Source organism: Ranitomeya imitator, chromosome 1 (assembly GCF_032444005.1).
Source record: "Ranitomeya imitator isolate aRanImi1 chromosome 1, aRanImi1.pri, whole genome shotgun sequence".
Classification (NCBI taxonomy): domain Eukaryota; kingdom Metazoa; phylum Chordata; class Amphibia; order Anura; family Dendrobatidae; genus Ranitomeya; species Ranitomeya imitator.
In genome coordinates this window covers 435,855,189-435,874,848 of record NC_091282.1, presented here as the reverse complement: position 1 = coordinate 435,874,848, position 19,660 = coordinate 435,855,189, and the positions used below count along the sequence as shown (strand labels likewise).

General features: G+C 44.6%; 1 protein-coding gene across 1 annotated transcript in view; it reads left to right on the top strand.

Moving 5' to 3' along the window:
- FXN (frataxin) overlaps positions 1-11,340 on the top strand; it is a 68,192-nt gene extending 56,852 nt beyond the window's left edge. Inside the window, exons 4-5 of the mRNA XM_069763717.1 lie at positions 9,570-9,667; positions 11,005-11,340. Of these exons, the coding sequence (XP_069619818.1) occupies positions 9,570-9,667; positions 11,005-11,146 (240 nt within the window). The 3' untranslated portion in view covers positions 11,147-11,340. The remainder of the gene's footprint in view (positions 1-9,569; positions 9,668-11,004) is intronic.
- Positions 11,341-19,660: the final 8,320 nt, after the last annotated feature.

The following is a 19,660-nucleotide window of genomic DNA, read 5'->3' as shown; positions in this document are numbered from 1 at the left end:
GCTTCCTGTCAATGTTCCAGTGTTGGACTTGCTTTTCCCTGGATCATTCCTGTGGCCTGCTGCTCTGCATAGCTAAGTTCTTCTTTGCTATTTGTTTGCTATTTTTTCTGTCCAGCTTGTCTAATTTGTTGCTGGAAGCTCTGGGACGCAAAGGGTGTACCTCCGTGCCGTTAGTTCGGTACGGAGGGTCTTTTTGCCCCCTTTGCGTGGTGTTCTTTAGGGTTTTGTGTAGACCGCAAAGTTACCTTTTCTATCCTCGATCTGTTAAGAAAGTCGGGCCTCACTTTGCTGAATCTATTTCGTCTCTACGTTTGTCTTTTCATCTTAACTCAGTCATTATATGTGGGGGGCTGCCTTTTCCTTTGGTGTATTTCTCTGAGGCAAGGTAGGCTTATTTTCTATCTTCAGGCTAGTTAGTTTCTCAGGCTGTGCCGAGTTGCATAGGCAGAGTTAGGCGCAATCCACGGCTGCCTCTAGTGTTGTTTGGAGAGGATTAGGGATTGCGGTCTGCAGAGTTCCCACGTCTCAGAGCTCGTTCTATGATTTTGGGTTATTGTCAGATCACTGTATGTGCTCTGACCGCCATGTCCATTGTAGTACTGAATTGCCTTTCATAACAGAAAAAATCCTTGTAGGGCTATTTTCCCTACCTCATACATTTCCTAATACCTATGCACGGTAGTGCCCTATTAAAATTAACTACGGTAAATGATAAATTTTGTGCGGCATTAGGGTGCACCTATAGACTCCTTTATGTGTTTTACTGATTTGCTGGGGCCGTCTATTTTGTCATTTACTGATTCTCATCATATACATCCTTGCTTATTCTGTTTTTTTTAAATGAGTTTTTGTATGATATTTTACCAATAAAATTTGCATATTTTTTTCTATGATTTTTGCGTTGTCTTGTCTAATATGGGGCCTTATGCTCTGGGAGATTTTGTAGGATTATAAGACTGTAGGACTTTTGTAGAGGAAAAATCTCCTCTAAAAAAAAATTTTTACAGGGCTTTTTATTGTCATTTTGGTGTATTTGATAACTATTCCATTTTTGGGGGTGAAGTGAGATAAAGATTGTGTGTTTTTATAGTACGAGTTGGTTCAGATTAGTTGTTTTTTTTTCGTGTCTAATAAACCATTTCTCATTAAAACTGAAATTTTTATTTGTATTTGCATTTTTTGTTAAGAAAGTTTGAGGCCCACAAGAGGATTTTAACATTCAACTTATGTATTGCAGTGTATTATTCCTACCCATCAGTGTTCTCTCGGTTGAATAACCTTCTATAAATGGCAGACTTAAAGTACATTGTTAGGCCTTCAATTGCCATAGCAACCCAGAGATGGCAATTAGGTAAGATGGTCAATGTTATCTATTGGCCCTGGTGTCTGAGTAGTTAAATAGGGTTGCAGTGGAGCTCTGCAGAATACTACAGGTATAGCATGTCCCACACAGTAAACAGTGGGGATAAAAAAAAAACCTGTCTTCAGTGGGAAGGGGTTAAAGTAGAAAGACATTTGGGTTCTGTAGTGCAGGATGAAGAATGATACTACTGTTTCTGGACAGGAACACTGAGTTCAGATTGGAGCATCCTTCACATCTTTAGTCACAAGATAGAAGCTCAGAATTAAATAAAATGGTTACAATCCATGGCCAGACTGTCCTGAACAGAGAACCATTGTATTAGTAATCCAAGATCGGACTTCATTCTTCGTTCCATCAAGTACAGTACTTAATGGTTACTTATTTCATATAGTCAGTAATCTAGTGTCATTTATGCACTTTTGTTTTTGCTTTGAACATAAAAGTAAATGATTAAATTTTTACGTTGGCCATTTTAATAATTTTTTTTTTTTATTGCCGTATGTAGGTTATGTACACTATCATGATCGTTGTCAGGTTCCATCTTCAGTAAAAAAAATTCTGTCAAATTGATCTTCTGATGTATCAGATACGGTATATGTGAGAAGATCCCTTTAGGGAAGTCTGTGATTCGGACACAACTAATTTCTAGGCCGTCTATAGAGCCATTTTGTTCTGAAAACCTTTTTCTTCAATATAATAACTTTACCAAAGGTGACCTTTTGTATGTGTAAGATAGAACAGGTTGGGGATTTTGCCCTTTAAAGAGGTTCTCCGTGAAAAAAAAAATTGAATATATAACAAAACCAATGAGTGATTAAGTATTTAGTAATTTAATTTATCTTGTTACATCAACGGAAACTTGTCCTAGCATGTTAGGACATGTGCCTCTGAGTGTGCTGTAGGAAGCTCCTTCCCCACCACTCCCCTTGATATGTGCTTTCTGGGAATGTTCTTATCTAATGCTGGAGTTACCATTAATAATGTGCCAGAAAAAATATACCTACACACAGAAGTACCACTATGATAGTTGCAAGTCTGATCGTAGTCCGGGTCCAGCATGGACAGAACGACTTTGATGTCATTGTGCCACCTGTGGCAGGGCTCTGATGTCCTGTGCGTGCCTCTGTCATCCTATAAGCCACGTGCCTAAGGAGACTTAAGACCAATCGAACAGCGAGTGATAGGGTAGGGAGACCATGGCTTATTCTACCCTTAACTGTATTGGCAGACCATGCACATTGATACCGTCAAAACTGGCAGTCACTCCTTGTGTTCCCCACCATGTGAGTAGGCCCTACACTACTACTCTGAACACATGGTTATGTCACATCTCTTCACTGTAGTTTTGTATGTCCCACATTACATGCCTTCTATCACCTGTTTGCTTGGATTTTGCAAGGATCATGCATCACATGCTGGGCAATAGCACAGTACATTTGAATTTAGTAGAAAAGTTATTTATCGTTTCTATGGGGGAAACAGGGAACCATGGGTGTATGCTGCTGCTAGTAGGAGATTGACACTATGCAAAAAAAAAAAGTTAGCCCCCCCCAACAGTATATACCCACCAACTGGCACATAGCTAATAAGTTTTAGCTTAGTGTCAGTAGGAGCCGGACACAGAGCTGTACTTAGCCCCATTTCTACCTTAGGTTTGTTGTTTGTTTTTTTAAATGATCTCTCTTTGCAGGTTCAACTTGTGACTACAGGTGACAGAGTGGAATTTTGTCACTGTTCTCCCATCTAATGACCGAGAGCACAATGTGGGTTTACGTCACAACTGTTGTCTCCTTAGTTCATCCTGCAGGACCCTATCCACTAACACCAAGAGTGTTCAGGGCATACGCACAGAGGGGCAGGCGGACTGGTCCTTAGTCACCCCCTCCCCCCAGAGCCAGACATGTTTTGGAGGGAAGACGGACCCATTACCGGCCACGGGCCTTCTGATAATAGCCAAAGATCTCCGTCCAGCCACCTGATGGTCTGTATCCAGGTGCTTGATGTCCGTTTTCTATCTCAGGTCTGCGAAGAATGATTCGGGAACTTTAGGACAGATATTTTCTGACTGTTTACCGCACTCTCTTGTGGCCGTCATAACTAAATTTAGTCCCCGGGTCCATTCTAGGCCTTCTCCTAGGCTAGACCATGCCCTTGTCAGCCCGACCATTCATGCGCCAGCTTATCCCTTGACCACATCTACCACTGTTGCCCAATCAGAACATCCCTGTCTTCCAGCGCGTGGGAACCCTGTTCGCTTTTTTTTTCTCGACACTGCCTGCCTCTCCCATCCAGTGAGTGGGAATCCTAAGCCCGCTTTTTCTAGCTCCACCCCTCCTATTAGCGCCATCTACACTTGCAGACTCTCGGTCCCACAGCAGCTGCTCTCCGCAGTGCAGCATCCACTGGGTCCATCCAAAGCGAACTCAGCGCTAAAGGAATCAGGATCCAAGGTCTGAATACCCTCTGCCACCGGGGGGGCAGCTCGCTCCCCAGCATAGCTCAGATTGGCACATTCTTTCTCTCTATGCCTAAACCCTCACTCCCATCCTCCTCCTATTGTCCTGCATTCGTCTCTTCCATCTGTAATATTAAGTTCCCCTCTGGTCAAACATCATGCCTCTGCCTGAATTGCAACCCATATAAAATGCTGCCCCCCAGTGTCCGAAAAAAGACTGCGCTTCCCCCTAAGTAGGCGGCATCTATCTCCCAGTCAGTAGATAACCTTACCAAAGTATCCCATACCTCATCAAAGGCCTAAACACCCACTTCCCAAGTGTCGTCCAGTGCAGTTTTGTTTCTTTCGGAGATGTCCAGGCCAGTAACCGACAGCACAAATCTCCAGCCTGTCAGGACAGGAAGAGGCCTTCCTTCAAGTCAGCTTCCGCCCACGAACCCAACAGTGACGGCATTCCAGAACCAGATCCAACTGGTTTTCCCTGGTATGACGGGTCGCTTCCACCTGGGAAGCCTCTCAGATGTCTCCTTCAATTCCGGAATGAGTGGCTCTCAGTGGTCGATCCCTGGTTCTAAGACGTTGTTTCTTACTGTTACAAAATAGAATTTTCTTTACTTTCTCATTTAGGAGTCCCGCCCCCAAAGAATCCTACTCTCATTCTCTGGGTTTACAAGGCTATCAGCTTGCTCTCGGAGGCAAGGGTCATCGTCCCTGTTCCCTCGCCAGAATGCTTTTCGGGTTTTTATTCAAACCTGTTCATAATTCCAAAGACGGATGGCTCCGTTTGCCCCTTTCTTGGGTCTCAAGCTATTGAAAAAACATGTTCAGATACACCACTTCAGAATGGAGTACGGTCAGTCGGTGATGGACTCCATGGAACTCGAGGAAATACTATGCTCGGTGGACATTCAGGATGCCTCCCTACACATACCCATGTTTTCCCCTCACCAGAGATTTCTTCGGTTTGCAGTACAAGAATCCCACTTTCAATTTATGGTGCTGCCACTCGGCCTAGCCACATAACCCAAGGTTTTTGCAACAATAATGGCAGCAGTTATGGCCATTCTTCAGGGCAGAGTCATTCTCGTCACTCCTTATTGAGGCAACAGTTTCATCAAGGCTGCGTCCTCCTCAGCATGTTACAAGACTCTACACTCTGGACACACTCTCCCGTCTAGGCTTTATTGTCAACCTCCCAAAGTTGCCTCTGATCCCGGTCCAACGTTTTTTGTTTTTTTTCTGGGAATGCTGTTCGACACCCCGCGATCAACAGTTTTTTCTGCCTGTAGTGAAGCACTCTGCTCTATCACTCGAGATTCGCTCCCTAAGAGGCACCTCTCGCTTTCTGCTTTTGTATGAGGCAGGATGGTTGCATCAATAAAAGCAGTTCCATTTGCTCAGTTCCATACACGTTCCCTTTAACTTTTTCTTCTATCAAGATGGGATGGATCGACTGATCGTGCTTCCTTACCAGATAAAGAAGACCCTAGAATGGTGGACAAGATATTCCCTAGTGCATCATGGGAGATTGTGACAACTGATGCCAGTCTACTCTGTTGGGGAGCAGTTTTTCAAAATTTAACAGTCCGGCGTCAATAGACTGCCCAGGAATCGTCTCTTCCCATCAACGTTCTGGAGCTCAGGGCAATATTTCTTGCTCTACTTCACTGGCAGAATCTTCTCAACCACATGATTTGGATCCAAGGATCCAAACCGACCGTCCCATGTTGGTTGCAGACATAAACCACCAAGAAGGAACCCGAAGTCAGGCAGTATTGTCAGAAGTAATTCATATTCTGTTGTGGACCGAGCAGAATGTACCAATTAATCACAGCAGTACACATTCCAGGAATGGACAGCTGGGTTGCCGATTTTCTCAGCCGAGAGGATCTCGCCTCCGGTGAATGGTCTCTGAATCCGTTGGTCTTCCACAAGATTCATCTCCGATGAGAAACTCCCGACGTCGCCTGATAACCTTCAGCCTGAACCACAAGGTTCCTCTGTTTGTCTCTAGAGCTCGCGACCCGCTAGAAATCAGCTCTGACTCCCTGGTAATTCCATAGTCATAATTCTCCCTACTGTACATATTCCTTCCTTTACCACTGATCTCCAAGGTGGTCAAGAAGATCAAGACAGAGAGAACGCTCATCATTCTCAACGCTCCGGACTGGCTGAGAAGATCATGGTACGCAGAAGTAATCAACCTCCTTGTAGACACACTATGGAAACTCACTGACATTCCAGACCTCTCAAAGGGTCCACTCTTCCACCAGAGTTCTCAGTCAATCAATTTGACAGCATATCTGTTGAGGTTTTTGTTGTTCAGCCCATGATCAGAGCTAGGAAGCCTTCTTTCCTTTCGCATTTACGACCGTATATGGAAAGCCTTTTTTTTCTGCTGGTGCAAAGCTAACCGAACCTACCTGATGGTCTTTAATCTGCCATCCATTTTGTCTTTCCAACAAATCTGATCTGGAATCTGGCCTTTCTCTCAGTTCTCTCAAGGGGAAAAGGTCTGCCCTTTTCATTCTCTTTCAAAAGAATTGTGTCTCAAGGCCTTCCTTCAAGGCGTTGCAGACTCTATTTCCCTGTACCGGCCTCCGGTAGAATCTTGGGACCTCAATTTAGTGCTAGATGTCCTTCAGGAGTCACCATTCGAACCTATATGAAAATTTTCCCTTTCCTTCCTTTCCTGGAAGGTTGCTTTCCTGGTCGTCATCGATTCTATTAGACAAATTTCCGAACTCACAGCGTTCTTGTTGTTCCCCTTATCTAGTGAGCTACCAGGGTGGTTTCTGCATTTGGCCTCCAATGGGGACATTGTTCTTCTTTTTTTTTTTGCCTGTCCCCCTCTCATCCTTGAGTGGTTTCTAAAAAAGTTGTACCTGGTAAGAGCTCTGTCTCCTATCTTACCAGAACCGTACCCATCAGACGTGCGGACTCACTGTTCATGATTTCCGAAGGTCCTCGAAAAGGCTTGGCTGCTTTCAGGTGTACCATTGCCCACTGGGTTTGTTCTGTCATTCTGGAAGTCTAGCAACTAAGTCACAGGACGCATCCACTTGGGGTCAACGCACAAACCAATTGCACATTTGGGGCCTCCTGGGCCGTCTGCCATCAGGTGTCTGCTTTACAGATTTGCAAGGCCGCTACATGGTCTTCCATTCATACCTTTGCCAAGTTCTACAAGGTTCACACCTATAGCAATGAAAAACTCAAATACTTATGAATAGAACCTCCAAAATAGATGGAAATTTCACAAAGAACCAAAGAAAAAACCACTCCAAGAGAACTTTGTATACAGGAGGACTCCGAGGTTAGATGATTAAAAAGGTCAACTTTTTTTAACAAACATAGAATTTATACAATAGTGCATATTAGTGTTATGAAAGGCAGACAGATAACAATCACTGGCAGAATATATCAAAGTTTAAATATACATTATGGGTAAATGTGAAGTGCCTCAGTGCACATATTATTTATTATCGCATCATTTTTATTCTATCTCCCATGACAGCACCAGGAGAGAGTGGATCCGCGATTCATGGACAGGACTCCTACCAACATAAAAGGGCGGCACCTCTCTCCAGCATCAGTTGGTTTCCTGTCCCTGACAGGTGAACCTTTTTAGGCATACCTGTAGAAGGTGGAAGATATTCCCAGGCCCAGATGGTCGACTCGGGCAATGGGGGTCCCCTACCTCGGCCGGTTTGGTGCCCTAGAGGAGCCACAGTGCGTCCAGTTGGACTGCACTTGTCAGCGGCAGCAGGCAAACAATCTCCGGGAAGGATGGCTAGCTTGATCGAGGTCCGGCGCCATGGTGCAGCTGACTAGGCCAGGCTGAGGCTCTGTGTGTCCTCTGGCACTGCATTCAAGGCACACTGTAATGATGCCGGCATGCCTGGGTGGCGGCGACCGAGGCACTGTCTGGTGATGCAGCTGGGGCACGCTCTGAGAGGTGCACCTGTGACACAGCCGGGGTGCGCCCTCTGGGAGACTGGGGATGCGGCTGCCGCAACTGTATGTCCGGGGGGTTCGTGGTTCCTGGGGCTGTGGGCAGGTGTGTCAGGAGTATCGGGTGATGCCGATCGGGGTCATGGGGGCAGTGACATCGGCTGGATGGGGGTGTTGCCGGGCATGCGTTTGCCGGGGACGCGGTCGAGGGGGCACAGCTGGCAGTCTGGGGGAAGGGGAAGAGGCACCTGACAGGCCACATGGAGAACCTGCTGATCCGTGGGGTATCTGATTGGGGGAGTGGCCCGGTGGAAGCCTCTCCGCAGTGCAAGAGATATCAAAGCCCACATAGTTTGCTAAAACACATGAAGTACTACCAGACTATGAGAAATAAGATTCTCTGGTCAGATGAGGTGAAGAGAGACCTTTTTGGTGACAATTCTAAGCGGTATGTGTCGAGACAACCAGGCACTGTTCACCTGCCCAATACAATCCCAACAGTGAAACATGGTGGTGGCAGCATCATTCTATGGGGGTGTTTTTCAGCTGCAGGGACGGGACCACTGGTTGTCATTGAAGGAAACATGATTACGGCCAAGTACAGAGAGATCCTGGGTGAAAACCTCTTCTAGAGTGCTCTGGACCTCAGACTTTGCTGAAGGTTCACCACCTTCCAACAAGACATTGACCCTAAGCACACAGCTAAAATAACAAAGGAGTGGCTTTAGAACAATTCTGTGACCATTCTTGTCTGGCCCAGCCAGAGCGCTGACCTAAACCCAATTGAGCATCTCTGGAGAGACCTGAAAATGGCTGTCCACAACCTTCACCATCCAACCTGACAGAACTGGAGAGGATCTGCAAGGAAGAATGGCAGAGGTTCCCAAAATCCAGATGTGAAAAACTTGTTGCATAACTCCCAAGATGACTCATGGCTGTACTAGCTCAAAAGGGTGCTTCTACTCAAAACTGAGCAAAGGGTCTGAACACTTTTATGACCATGTGATATTTCAGTTTCTTTTTTAATAAATTTGTAAAAATTATTACATTTGTTTGTTTTTTCAGTCAAGATGGGGTGCAGAGTGTACGTTAATGAGAAAAAAAAATGAACTTTTTTGGATTTACCAAATGGCTGCAATGAAACAAAGAGTGAAAAATGTAAAGGGGTCTAAATACTTTCCGTATGCACTGTATGGTGATCCCACTAAGTGCCAGCAGCATAAAACCAACAACTTCATCACAGACCTAGGCAAGATAATAAAATTACTTTTTTTCTTCTTTTAGAAAAAAACAGACCATTCAAACCCCACCAACTCCCTCTCCACCACAAAGAAAATTCCTCACATTCAAAAAACTGCGCTTCACTACAGTAAGAAAGGTTCAGCATAAAACAGATAAAGTGGTGTTGTAATGCATAGAGGAAAGAGAGCCTTAAAGTACATTTTAAATCTGTAGGACAATTTCTAAATCTGTAGGAAAACCGCACCAAACCCCCTGTCCTTTTCCGTTTATTCCAAAATACGTACAAATTTTGTACGCTCCAAAGAGGTAGTGCAGTATACCAGTAACACATCTTCCTTTCCCCTGAGTAGAAAATCAAAATATTCTAGTAATGAAAACTATTTACTTTTGCTGTACGTTGGCATCATCAGGTGAGCATGTAGACCACACCTTTAGTAATATGGTTTGTCATCAGCTGTTGTTTGTTTGCTTTCTATGTCCAAAAGATGTCACTGTAATAATAATATATACCATTTAAATTCTAATGCCAGATTTTCATTTTGCTTCCATTGCCAGAATGGGGTTCTTACAGTTAAAGTGGGAAAGAACTTTGGAACATATGTAATCAATAAGCAGACCCCAAACAGACAGATCTGGCTGTCCTCTCCCACCAGGTAAGCACGGTTGCAGACTGATAACCAGCTTTGTTAAAGATGCTACTGTTTTGATCAGAATTTGATGTATTCATTTTCATGATTTCTCTTTATTGTACTGTCAGGATGAAAGTTTTCATCTCCTGTTCTTTAACCACTGCTGCTATAAATTCAACAGGGGGGTGGGGAAGGAAAAAAAGTTTCTTTGGCATGGCAATTATCAGACTGCAGCCCAGTGGGTATCATTGGAGCATTATAATGTATGATTCCATCTCCTAGCATAATATCACAAATAGAACTTAGTATTCAGTTGTAAATGCTGAATAAAGTGTTAATTTTTTACAATACAAGATGATGCATACGTGACATTGTAGTCTTGACGAAGACTTTCCTCCGACATATCGATTGCATATAAAAGAAAGGAGAGAAGCATGAGATATCCCCCTTTCCTTAATATGTGCACATATAGAAGAAGTGGGGAGCGCTCTGCTTTCTTGAACATAAGTATTCTCTCATGTTAGCAAAAAATATCATACACTTTATTCAGCATTTAGGCTACGTTCAGACTAGCGTTGTGCGCCGCTGCGTCGGCGACGCACAACGCACCGAAAAACGCGGCAAAACGCACGCAAAAACGCTGCGTTTTGCGACGCGTGCGTCGTTTTTTTGCCGAAAATCGGACGCAAGAAAAATGCAACTTGTTGCGTTTTCTTGGTCCGATGCTTGCGGCAAAAAACACGCATTTGTCGCAAAGCGCAACAAGCAAAAACGCATGCGTCCCCCATGTTAAACATAGGGGCGCATGACGCGTGCGTCGCCGCTGCGTCGCCCGACGCGTCGCCAACGCACACTAGCACAACGCTAGTCTGAACGTACCCTTACAATCGACTGCCAAGTCCTCTTCGTTATACCATTGGAACCAATACTCTCATTTTAATTGTTTGATCCTACTGTATATGTGCCATTTTGACTACAGCTTATTTCTATCCACTCTCTTTTTTTCATATTTGGCTCAGCAATTTCTTTTTTCATTATGTGGAGTTTTTGGCTGTGTTCACACATGCAAGTCTTGAATGTTTTTTTTTTTTTGTCATTCTTACAAAAAGATTAGTCAAAATTGTATCCAAACCTTAGTGGAGTTCAGTTCCATAGCTCCTGCATAATGCTCTTGCTAGGATGCAGCTGAAACCTGTGCAGGGCATAGAAGAAGATATTATTTGCAGTAGAAGAGGGCAGCAGACAGAAAAATGAATGGTGTACTATCTTGTAATTGTTCTTGTCAAATGTTGTTTTGTCATTCTATTTTTCTAATACTTTTGAACACCTCTTTGATATTAGAATATTTCCTTTTTAAACAGTGGACCTAAAAGATATGACTGGAGTGGAAAAAGTTGGGTGTATTCTCATGATGGCGTATCTCTTCATCAGCTCTTGGAACAAGAACTTTCCGTAGCACTAAACTCAACATTAGATCTATCTATCTTGTTGTATTCATCATGATGGAGAGTTTGGAACTTTCTTTGTACCATGGAGTGAAAACCTCTCATAAAATGACTATTTATTTTTCATCTCTTTATGTGACTTTGATCGTAAAATCTTCAGACGCTGTAGTGTGGTCTATACATTCTTTGTTTCATTTCCATTGTTACTGCTGACTCCCTTTGTGCTGCAATAAAATGTTTTTTTTTAAAGCTTTCAAAGTATTAAAGATCTTCATAAGAACAATGTTATTTTAAGCATAATCACAGGAAGAACAAAACAAAAGCAAATATTGAAATCTGTCTGACTATGGCACCAATGTATGTTCAGTGGTGGTCTTAGAGCTAGGATGTTCACCAAGGGGCCATGGGACTCATTCAGCAAAACACTGAACCACTCTCATCCATTGTCGATTTCTGATATTACAGTAAGTTCCAAGTCAAATGCAGTGTCTCTGGAAAAAGGAAACATATTTTTTTTTTAAACCCAGATAAATTGGTATCTATTTTATGGTACACTTCATAGCAGGTGTTTGAGAGAAGGCATATAATGATGACGACAAAGTGAATGTGTGCTCCGATGTGCATCATTTTCGGGCTAGTGCGCCTACTGGAGGTGGACACTCAGTCCTCCAGTAGGCATACAGTGGATATGGAAAGTATTCAGACCCCTTTAAATTTTTCACTCTTTGTTTCATTGCAGCCCTTTGGTAAATTCAAAAAAGTTCATTTTTTCACATTAATGTACACTCTGCATCCCATCTTGACTGAAAAAAAACAAATGTAATAATTTTTGCAAATGTATTAAAAAAGAAAAACTGAAATATCACATGGTCATAAGTATTCAGACCCTTTGCTCAGTATTGAATAGAAGCCCCCTTTTGAGCTAGTACAGCCATGAGCCTTCTTGGGAATGGTGCAACAGGTTTTTCACATGTGGATTTGGGGATCCTCTGCCATTCTTCCTTTCAGATGCTCTCCAGTTCCGTCAGGTTGGATGGTGAAAGTTGGTGGACAGCCATTTTCAGGTCTCTTCAGAGATGCTCAATTGGGTTTAGGTCAGTGCTCTGGCTGGGCCAGTCAAGAAAGGTCACAGAGTTGTTCTGAAGCCACTTCTTTGTTATTTTAGCCGTGTGCTTAGGGTCATTGTCTTGTTGGAAGATGAACCTCCGACAAAGTCTGAGGTCCAGAACACTCTGGAAGAAGTTTTCATCCAGGATATTTCTCTACTTGGCCGCATTCATGTTTCCTTCAATGACAACCAGTCGTCCTGTCCCTGTAGGATGACTCCTATCCATTACTAATCCTATAGTTGTTAATGGATTAAATAAACACACACACATGCAGAATTAAAGTATTTTAATGAAATAAAACATCACACAGTTTTGCCACCTTTATTGTTCTACCAATCCATGCGATGCCTTGGATCTCCTGGAAAAAAAAAAAGAAAAAATAATAAACCAACACAAATACTCCCTGGTCCGATGCAGTCCATTTAATAACGAGTGTGCCACGACTATCTCCCCTGTAGAGCTGTCACATCAGGAGATGTGACAGCTCTATAGGCCTCCAGTGACACACTGACAGGAGACAATGGCTCCTGCAGTGTTATCACTGAGGGTTCAATGGCTTCTCACTTTATGGCACTGCTGTGAGAATTTTCCCACGCAGCGGTGCCCCATATGACAGTATGAACTCTGCACTCACAGCGCCAGAAGGATACCTTCTTTTATTGTATTACCGGAGCCCCTGGAGAGCGGTTGCATCTGCCGATGTGACACCTCTCCATGGGAGATCATTGTGGGACACTCGTTATTAAATGGATTACATCAGATCAGGGAGTATACTGTTGGTTTATTATTTTTAATTTTTTTTTTTACAGGTGAACGAGGACTTCGAGGATTAGCGGTTTGGTGGGTATATACTGTATGTTATATGTACTGTATGTCTATATGTATGTACTGTATATGTGTATGTGTGTTTTCTTTTTTACACTTGAACACAATGGCCGGATGATGGGACTACTACTGTCCCATCATCCGACTTGCTGTCACTGTAGCAGGCATAGCCGGAATGGGACTAGTAGTTCCATTGGACGATGCCTGCACACAGACACACGCAGATCTCCGCACACAAACAGTCTCCGCCCACACACACTTCCCCCTCCCGATCTGCAGCGTTTCTCGCAGGCACATCCACAGCAAAACCGCAGTTCTTTTTTAAACCTGCGGTTTTGCTGCGGATTGGCCTGACACATTGGAAGTCAGTGGGTGCAGAAACTCTGCAGATCCGCAAAAAGAATTGACATGCTGCGGAAAATAAAATTCTGCAAATCTGCACGCTTTTTTCTGCAGCATGTACGCAAAAATTCTCAATTTCCCATTGACTTACATTGGTTGTGCACTACACTGTGGATTTGATGCAATTCCGTGCTTCCAAAAATGCTGCAGATCAGCATCTAAATCCTCAACATGTGCACGTAGCCTGAAAGTTGTGATTAAAAATCATGGTTATTCTACAAAATATTGATTTCTGAACTCTCCTGAGTTAAAACAGTATTGTTGTTTCTAAATGCTTATGAACTTGCTTTCTTTGCATAATTTGAGGTCTGAAAGCACTGTTGTTTTTTTTTATTTGGACCATTTCTCCTTTTCAGAAAAAAAAAAATTATTGCTTGGAAATTCGGAGACATGTTGTCAGAAGTTTATGGAATAAAAGAACAATTTACATTTTACTTAAAAATATACCTATAAAGAGAAAAATCAGACAAACTGAACATTTTGCAGTGGTCTCTTAATTTTTGCCAGGGCTGTATCTCTCTAAAACAGTGTAGTTTGAAGATCCACTGGGGACCATGGCAGGAGACAAGAAAAGTCAGTTTCTACTGTCAATTACCTGAACCCTGAACTGCTGGGATGAGCCAGGCAAGGGCGCCACAGGTCTAGTTTCGTTGCCAGCCATAGTATCTGGCCAAATATTCAAACTACCGTATTTTTCGCTTTGTAAGACGCTCCGGATTATAAGACGCACCCCAAATTTTGAGGAGAAAAATAGGAAAAAACTATTTTTTAATAAATTGGTGGGGCGTCTTATAATCCATGCGTCTTATTACTTACCAGGGGTTGTGGTTGTGGTGGATCAGGGTCCCAGGCTCGTTGCCGGAGGCAGGAGTGGAGCATTGCTGCAGGCTGGGATGAGGGGGTCTGCAGGGGACTCCTGTGCTGCAGGGGGGCTCCTGTGCTGCAGCCTGGGATGAGGGGTCTGCAGGGGGCTCCTTTGCTGCAGGCTGGGATAAGGGGTCTGCAGGGGGCTCTTGTGCTGTAGGGCTGTCTCCGGTGCTGCGGGGGGCTCTGGCGACATTTTGTGAAAGACCAGAGCCCCCCGGCAGTTCTTCCATGCGTTCCAGTATGACTAATTCCGGGAAAATGGCCGCCGGAATCTCGAGAGATGAGATCTCAGCGCTGAAATCTCATCTCCTGAGATTCCGGCGGCCATTTTCCCGGAGTCAGTCATACTGGAACTAACTCCGGGAAAATGGCCGCCGGAATCTCGAGAGATGAGATCTCAGCGCTGAAATCTCATCTCCCGAGATTCCGGCGGTCATTTTCCCGGAATTAGTCATACTGGAACGCATGGAAGAACTGCCGGGGGGCTCTGGTCTTTCACAAAATGTCGCCAGAGCCCCCCGCAGCACCGGAGCCTTCAGCATCACCCGGGGCAGCAGCGGACAACCCCGGCAGTGGCGGCGGACGACAGCGGCGGCAGGCGGTAGCGGCGGCGGACACCCCCTCCTCCCAGCCTGTAATGGTAAGCGGTATATCCGCTTTGTTAGACGCACCCACATTTCCCCCCCAAATTTGGGGGAAATAAAGTGCGTCTTACAAAGCGGAAAATACGGTATATTGTCTCTGACATGTTGAAACATACCAAATATATTGGGTTGCAGTCAGACAGGCTCTGATTTATGCTGCCCATTGTTTGGGCAGCATGAATAGTATGACATGTTCTCTTTAAAGGAGTTTTATAGATTAAAAAAAGTTGTTAGAAGTAAACAAAAAAAAAAACAGCCTTTTCCATCACAGACTGAAAAGCCTAAAATAAATAGTCTATACCGTAGTGCAAGTTTCGCCACCTCAGGTTAGTGTCCTTTAGCAAACACAATGGAGATCTACATACCTCCAGTCACACACTCTGAATGAGATAAATGATCTCCATTTTATTTGCCATACCATGCCCCCATGGGGTGGGGATATGTGAGCAGCCAATACCACCCATCTCTTTGACTGCTCATAAACCCGGCCCTGATATGCCCTATTCACTCCCTCAGCACTATACGTGCTATAGCCTGCTTTCCCAGGCTTACATCACTGAAGCTACCAACCTGTCCAGCGGCCATCTTAAATACCCCCTGCCCAAAGCCGGGGGGCTTGACTCCATCAAACAGTGGACCCTCGACAGTGCGTCGGCATTGCCATGCAGCTTCCCAGGTCTATGCTCTACATTGAAGCTAAAATCTTGGAAGTGCTAGGAACAACCTGATCACTCGGGCATTGCTCCCCTTTTTCTTCCTCATCCATCGCAGGGGTGCATGGTCTAACACTAGCCTGAATTTTCTGCCTAAGAGGTAGTAACTTAGAGTGTCTAGTGTCCACTTGACGGCTAAACATTCCTTTTCCACTATGGAGTAATTTTCGCAGGATGACCGCTTCCGACTTAGATCCAAACGGCATCCTTGTGTACTGGAAACAGCTGTATGGCATTTTAAAGCGGCCTTCTCCTTGGCATATTGGGACAGCTTCAAGTTCACCTGAACATGAAGCTCCGTGAGAACCTCATGCTCTATGACCCGAGTACAACCTGGTAATTCTGAGAACAGGCCTCTGTTCAGATGTAGCAACTCTCTAAACTGCTTCTTTTGGGCACGTGACAGTGACTCTGCCACCTTGACCTTGACCCCTTTTACGTCGGCTTCAGACTTGGCCACCAATCACGGAGCTTCCCCGGACTCCCTATCTGACTACAGCTTAATCAGGTTGACACGGTTCACCTGGTAGGGCTTCCTTCTTGCCAACTTTTTCAACTACTCCATAAGGGCCCTGCCACTTGGCCAAAAAGTTGTTTTCCATCGTATGAACCAGCACCCGATCCCCAGGATTGAAGTGTTTCACCTTTGCCGATCTATTGTACACCCTCGACTGCCTCTTGTGTTTTGAGGAGGAGTTCTTTCACAATGGGCATCACCTCAGCAATTCTCTCCTGCATCTGGGACACATTTGATTACACTCTTGTAGTATGTAAACTCCGCCTCCCAGGTGTCCATCCATCCAGGAGTCCACTGGGGTGTTGGCCATATAACAGTTCAAAATGGAAGAAACCAGTAGAGGCATGTGGGACTTCTCACATGGAGAATAAAAGGGATGGCAGTAGACAGTCCCAGTCTCGTCTGTCCTTTCCTACAACCTTTAACATGGCTCTCAAGGTTTTATTAAGCCTTTCCAAACCATCCATCTGTGGAAGGTAAACTAAGGTCTAGAGTTGTGTGATTTGCAGGGTTTTGCACAACTCTCTCATCACCCTTGACATAAAGTTTCCCTTGATCTGTTAGGATCTCATTTGGCAACCTCGTTCTGACAAAGATATGGACCATACGTTCAAGCTGCTCCCACAACAGCTCAATGGGGTTGAGATCTGGTGACTGCGCTAGCCACTCCATTACAGATAGACTACCAGCTGCCTGCTTCTTCCCTAAATAGTTCTTGCATAATTTGGAGGTGTGCTTTGGGTCATTGTCCTGTTGTATAATGAAATTGGCTCCAATCAAGCGCTGTCCACATGGTGTTGCAAAATGGAGGGATAGCCTTCCTTATTCAGTATCCCTTTTACCTGGTACAAATCTCCCACTTTACCAGCACCAAAGCTACCCCAGACCATCACATTACCGCCACCATGCTTGACAGATGGCATCAGGCACTCTTCCAGCATCTTTTCAGTTGTTCTGCATCTCACGAATGTTCTTCTGTGTTATACAAACATGTCAAACTTGGATTAGTCTGTCCAGACAATTTTTTCCAATCTTCCTCTGTCCAATGTCTGTGTTCTTTTGCCCATATTAATCTTTTCCTTTTATTAGCCAGTCTCAGATATGGCTTTTTCTTTGCCACTCTGCCCTCAAGGCCAGCATCCCGGAGTCGCCCCCTTCGCTGTAGATGTTGATGCTGGCGTTTTGCGTGTACTATTTAATGAAGCTGCCAGTTGAGGACCAGTGAGGCGCCGATTTCACAAACAACAGACTTTAATGTACTTGTCTTGTTGCTCAATTGTGCAGCGGAGCCTCCCACTTCTCTTTCTACTCTGGTTAGAGCCTGTTTGTTCTCTCCTCTTAAGGGAGTAGTACACACCATTGTAGGAAATCTTCAGTTTCTTGGTAATTTCTCTCATGGAATAGCCTTCATTTCTAAGAACAAGAATAGACTGTCGAGTGTCACATGAAAGTTTTTTCTGGCCATTTTGAGAGTTTAATGGAACCAACAAATGTAATGCTCCAGATTCTCAACTAGCTCAAAGGAAGGTCAGCTTTAGAGGTTCTCTAATCAGCCAAACTGTTTTCAGCTGTGCTAACATACTTGCAGAAGGTTTTCAAGAGTATTCTAACCATCCATTAGCCTTCTTTACAATTAGCAAACACAAAGTACCATAAGAACACTGGAGTGATGGTTGTTGGAAATGGGCCTCTAAACACCTATGAAGATATTGCATTACAAACCAGATGTTTGCAGCTAGAATAGTCATTTACCACATTAACAATGTATTGAGTGTGTTTCTGAATCATTTAATTTTAGCTTCATTGGAAAAAACTGCTTTTCTTTAAAAAATGAGGAAATTTCTAAGTGACCCTAAACTTTTGAACGGTAGTGTACACTTGGAGGAGTTTCATAGTGGTACGGCCACCAGATACCGTGTAACATAGTCCAGGATCAGCAAAATATACTGATTCCCTCTGGTGGACTTGACCATGACCAGGGGCCCCACTAGATCCATGGCTATGTGATCAAATGGAACCTCAAATGATAGGCAATGATACTAAGGCGCTATGGAAGTGAGCCACTGGGGAAGTCAGCTGGCAGGTGCGACAAGACGTACAATAGTTCAAAATTTCTTGCTGTCAACTAGGCCAGTAGAACCTCTGGAGCAGGGCCAGGATGAGAAATAGGCAGGGTAGGCACCTGTTTAGGGCACTATCTCCAGTCGAGGGGGGTGCACTTTGCACTGTGGCCACAGACATTCAGCACAGTGATGGCCGGAGCGCAGGCACAGAGATGAGCTATGTCAGTCACTGACACCGCTCACCCCTCTCTCTGCCTGTGCTCCAGCAGTCACTCCCTCCCCTCACTCAATTGTATTCATATCTGACAGACATAAATACAATTGCTTTGTGCGCCACTCGGGACAGGTGCAGAGGAGCTGTAATCTCTCCTGCCCTGTCATGATATCCAGCAAGATGCAGGCCACTTCTGGTCTGCACCTTGTTGGAGAAGACCCACGCTGGAGATGTTAGATGGCATAGTGCAGTGATGTCATCGCGCCGTACAGCCTCCACTGATGCACTTCACAGACGAGGAGACAGTGGACCAGGAGCCTGGATTATGTGAATATGAGCTATTTTCTAATTCTATTTCTTATATTACTGTGCAGGGGGGCATAAAATGAGAGGCTGTGCTAATGAGGGGAGTAATATTAGGTGAGGGGCTGTGCTGATGGAGGGAATAAAATGAGTGGAGGAGCTGTACAGATGTGGGGAAATTAAAATGAGGTGAGGGGCTGTGCTGATGGGGTGAATAAACTGACAGGCTGTGCAGATGGAGTAAGCTGAGGGGCTGTGCAGAAGAGAATAAAATAAGGGGCTGTGAAAATGGAATACATTGAGGGGCTGTGGAGATGGGGATAAACTGACTAGCTGTGCAGATGGAATAAACTGAGGTGCTGTGCAGAAGGAATAAACTGGCTGTGCAGATGGTGGAATACAATGAGGGGCTGTTCAGGGGGGCATAAAATAAGGCAGTGTGTGGGGGGGCATGAATTGAGGGGCTGTTTGAGGGCCATGAGAAGAGCGGCTTTGAAGGGGGACCCTACTGTATATGGGGCTGTGAAAATCATTATAAGGGGGGTTGTGGTGACCATACTGGATAGGAGACTGTAGTATAATGTGTGGGGTGTTGTTGTTTGTGGGCCATAATACTGTATGGGGTGCTGTGAGTACCATCATAGTACACATGGGGGCTGTTTTAGACATCATACTATTTATGGGGTTCTGAGGTGACCATACTACATATTGGTTGTTGTGGGTATCATAACATATGGGCAGCTGTGGTGACCATCATATTTTGTAGAAGGAGCTTTGTGAGGAGTGATTACCGTTTGGAGAGGGCAACGTTGTGGGCAGTATGAGAGCATAGTGTGAAAAAGGGCACAGATTGGACATGAAGAGGGGAAAGCCTGAAATGGTGGCACAATACGGAGTGGGGTTAGCATGGTGGGG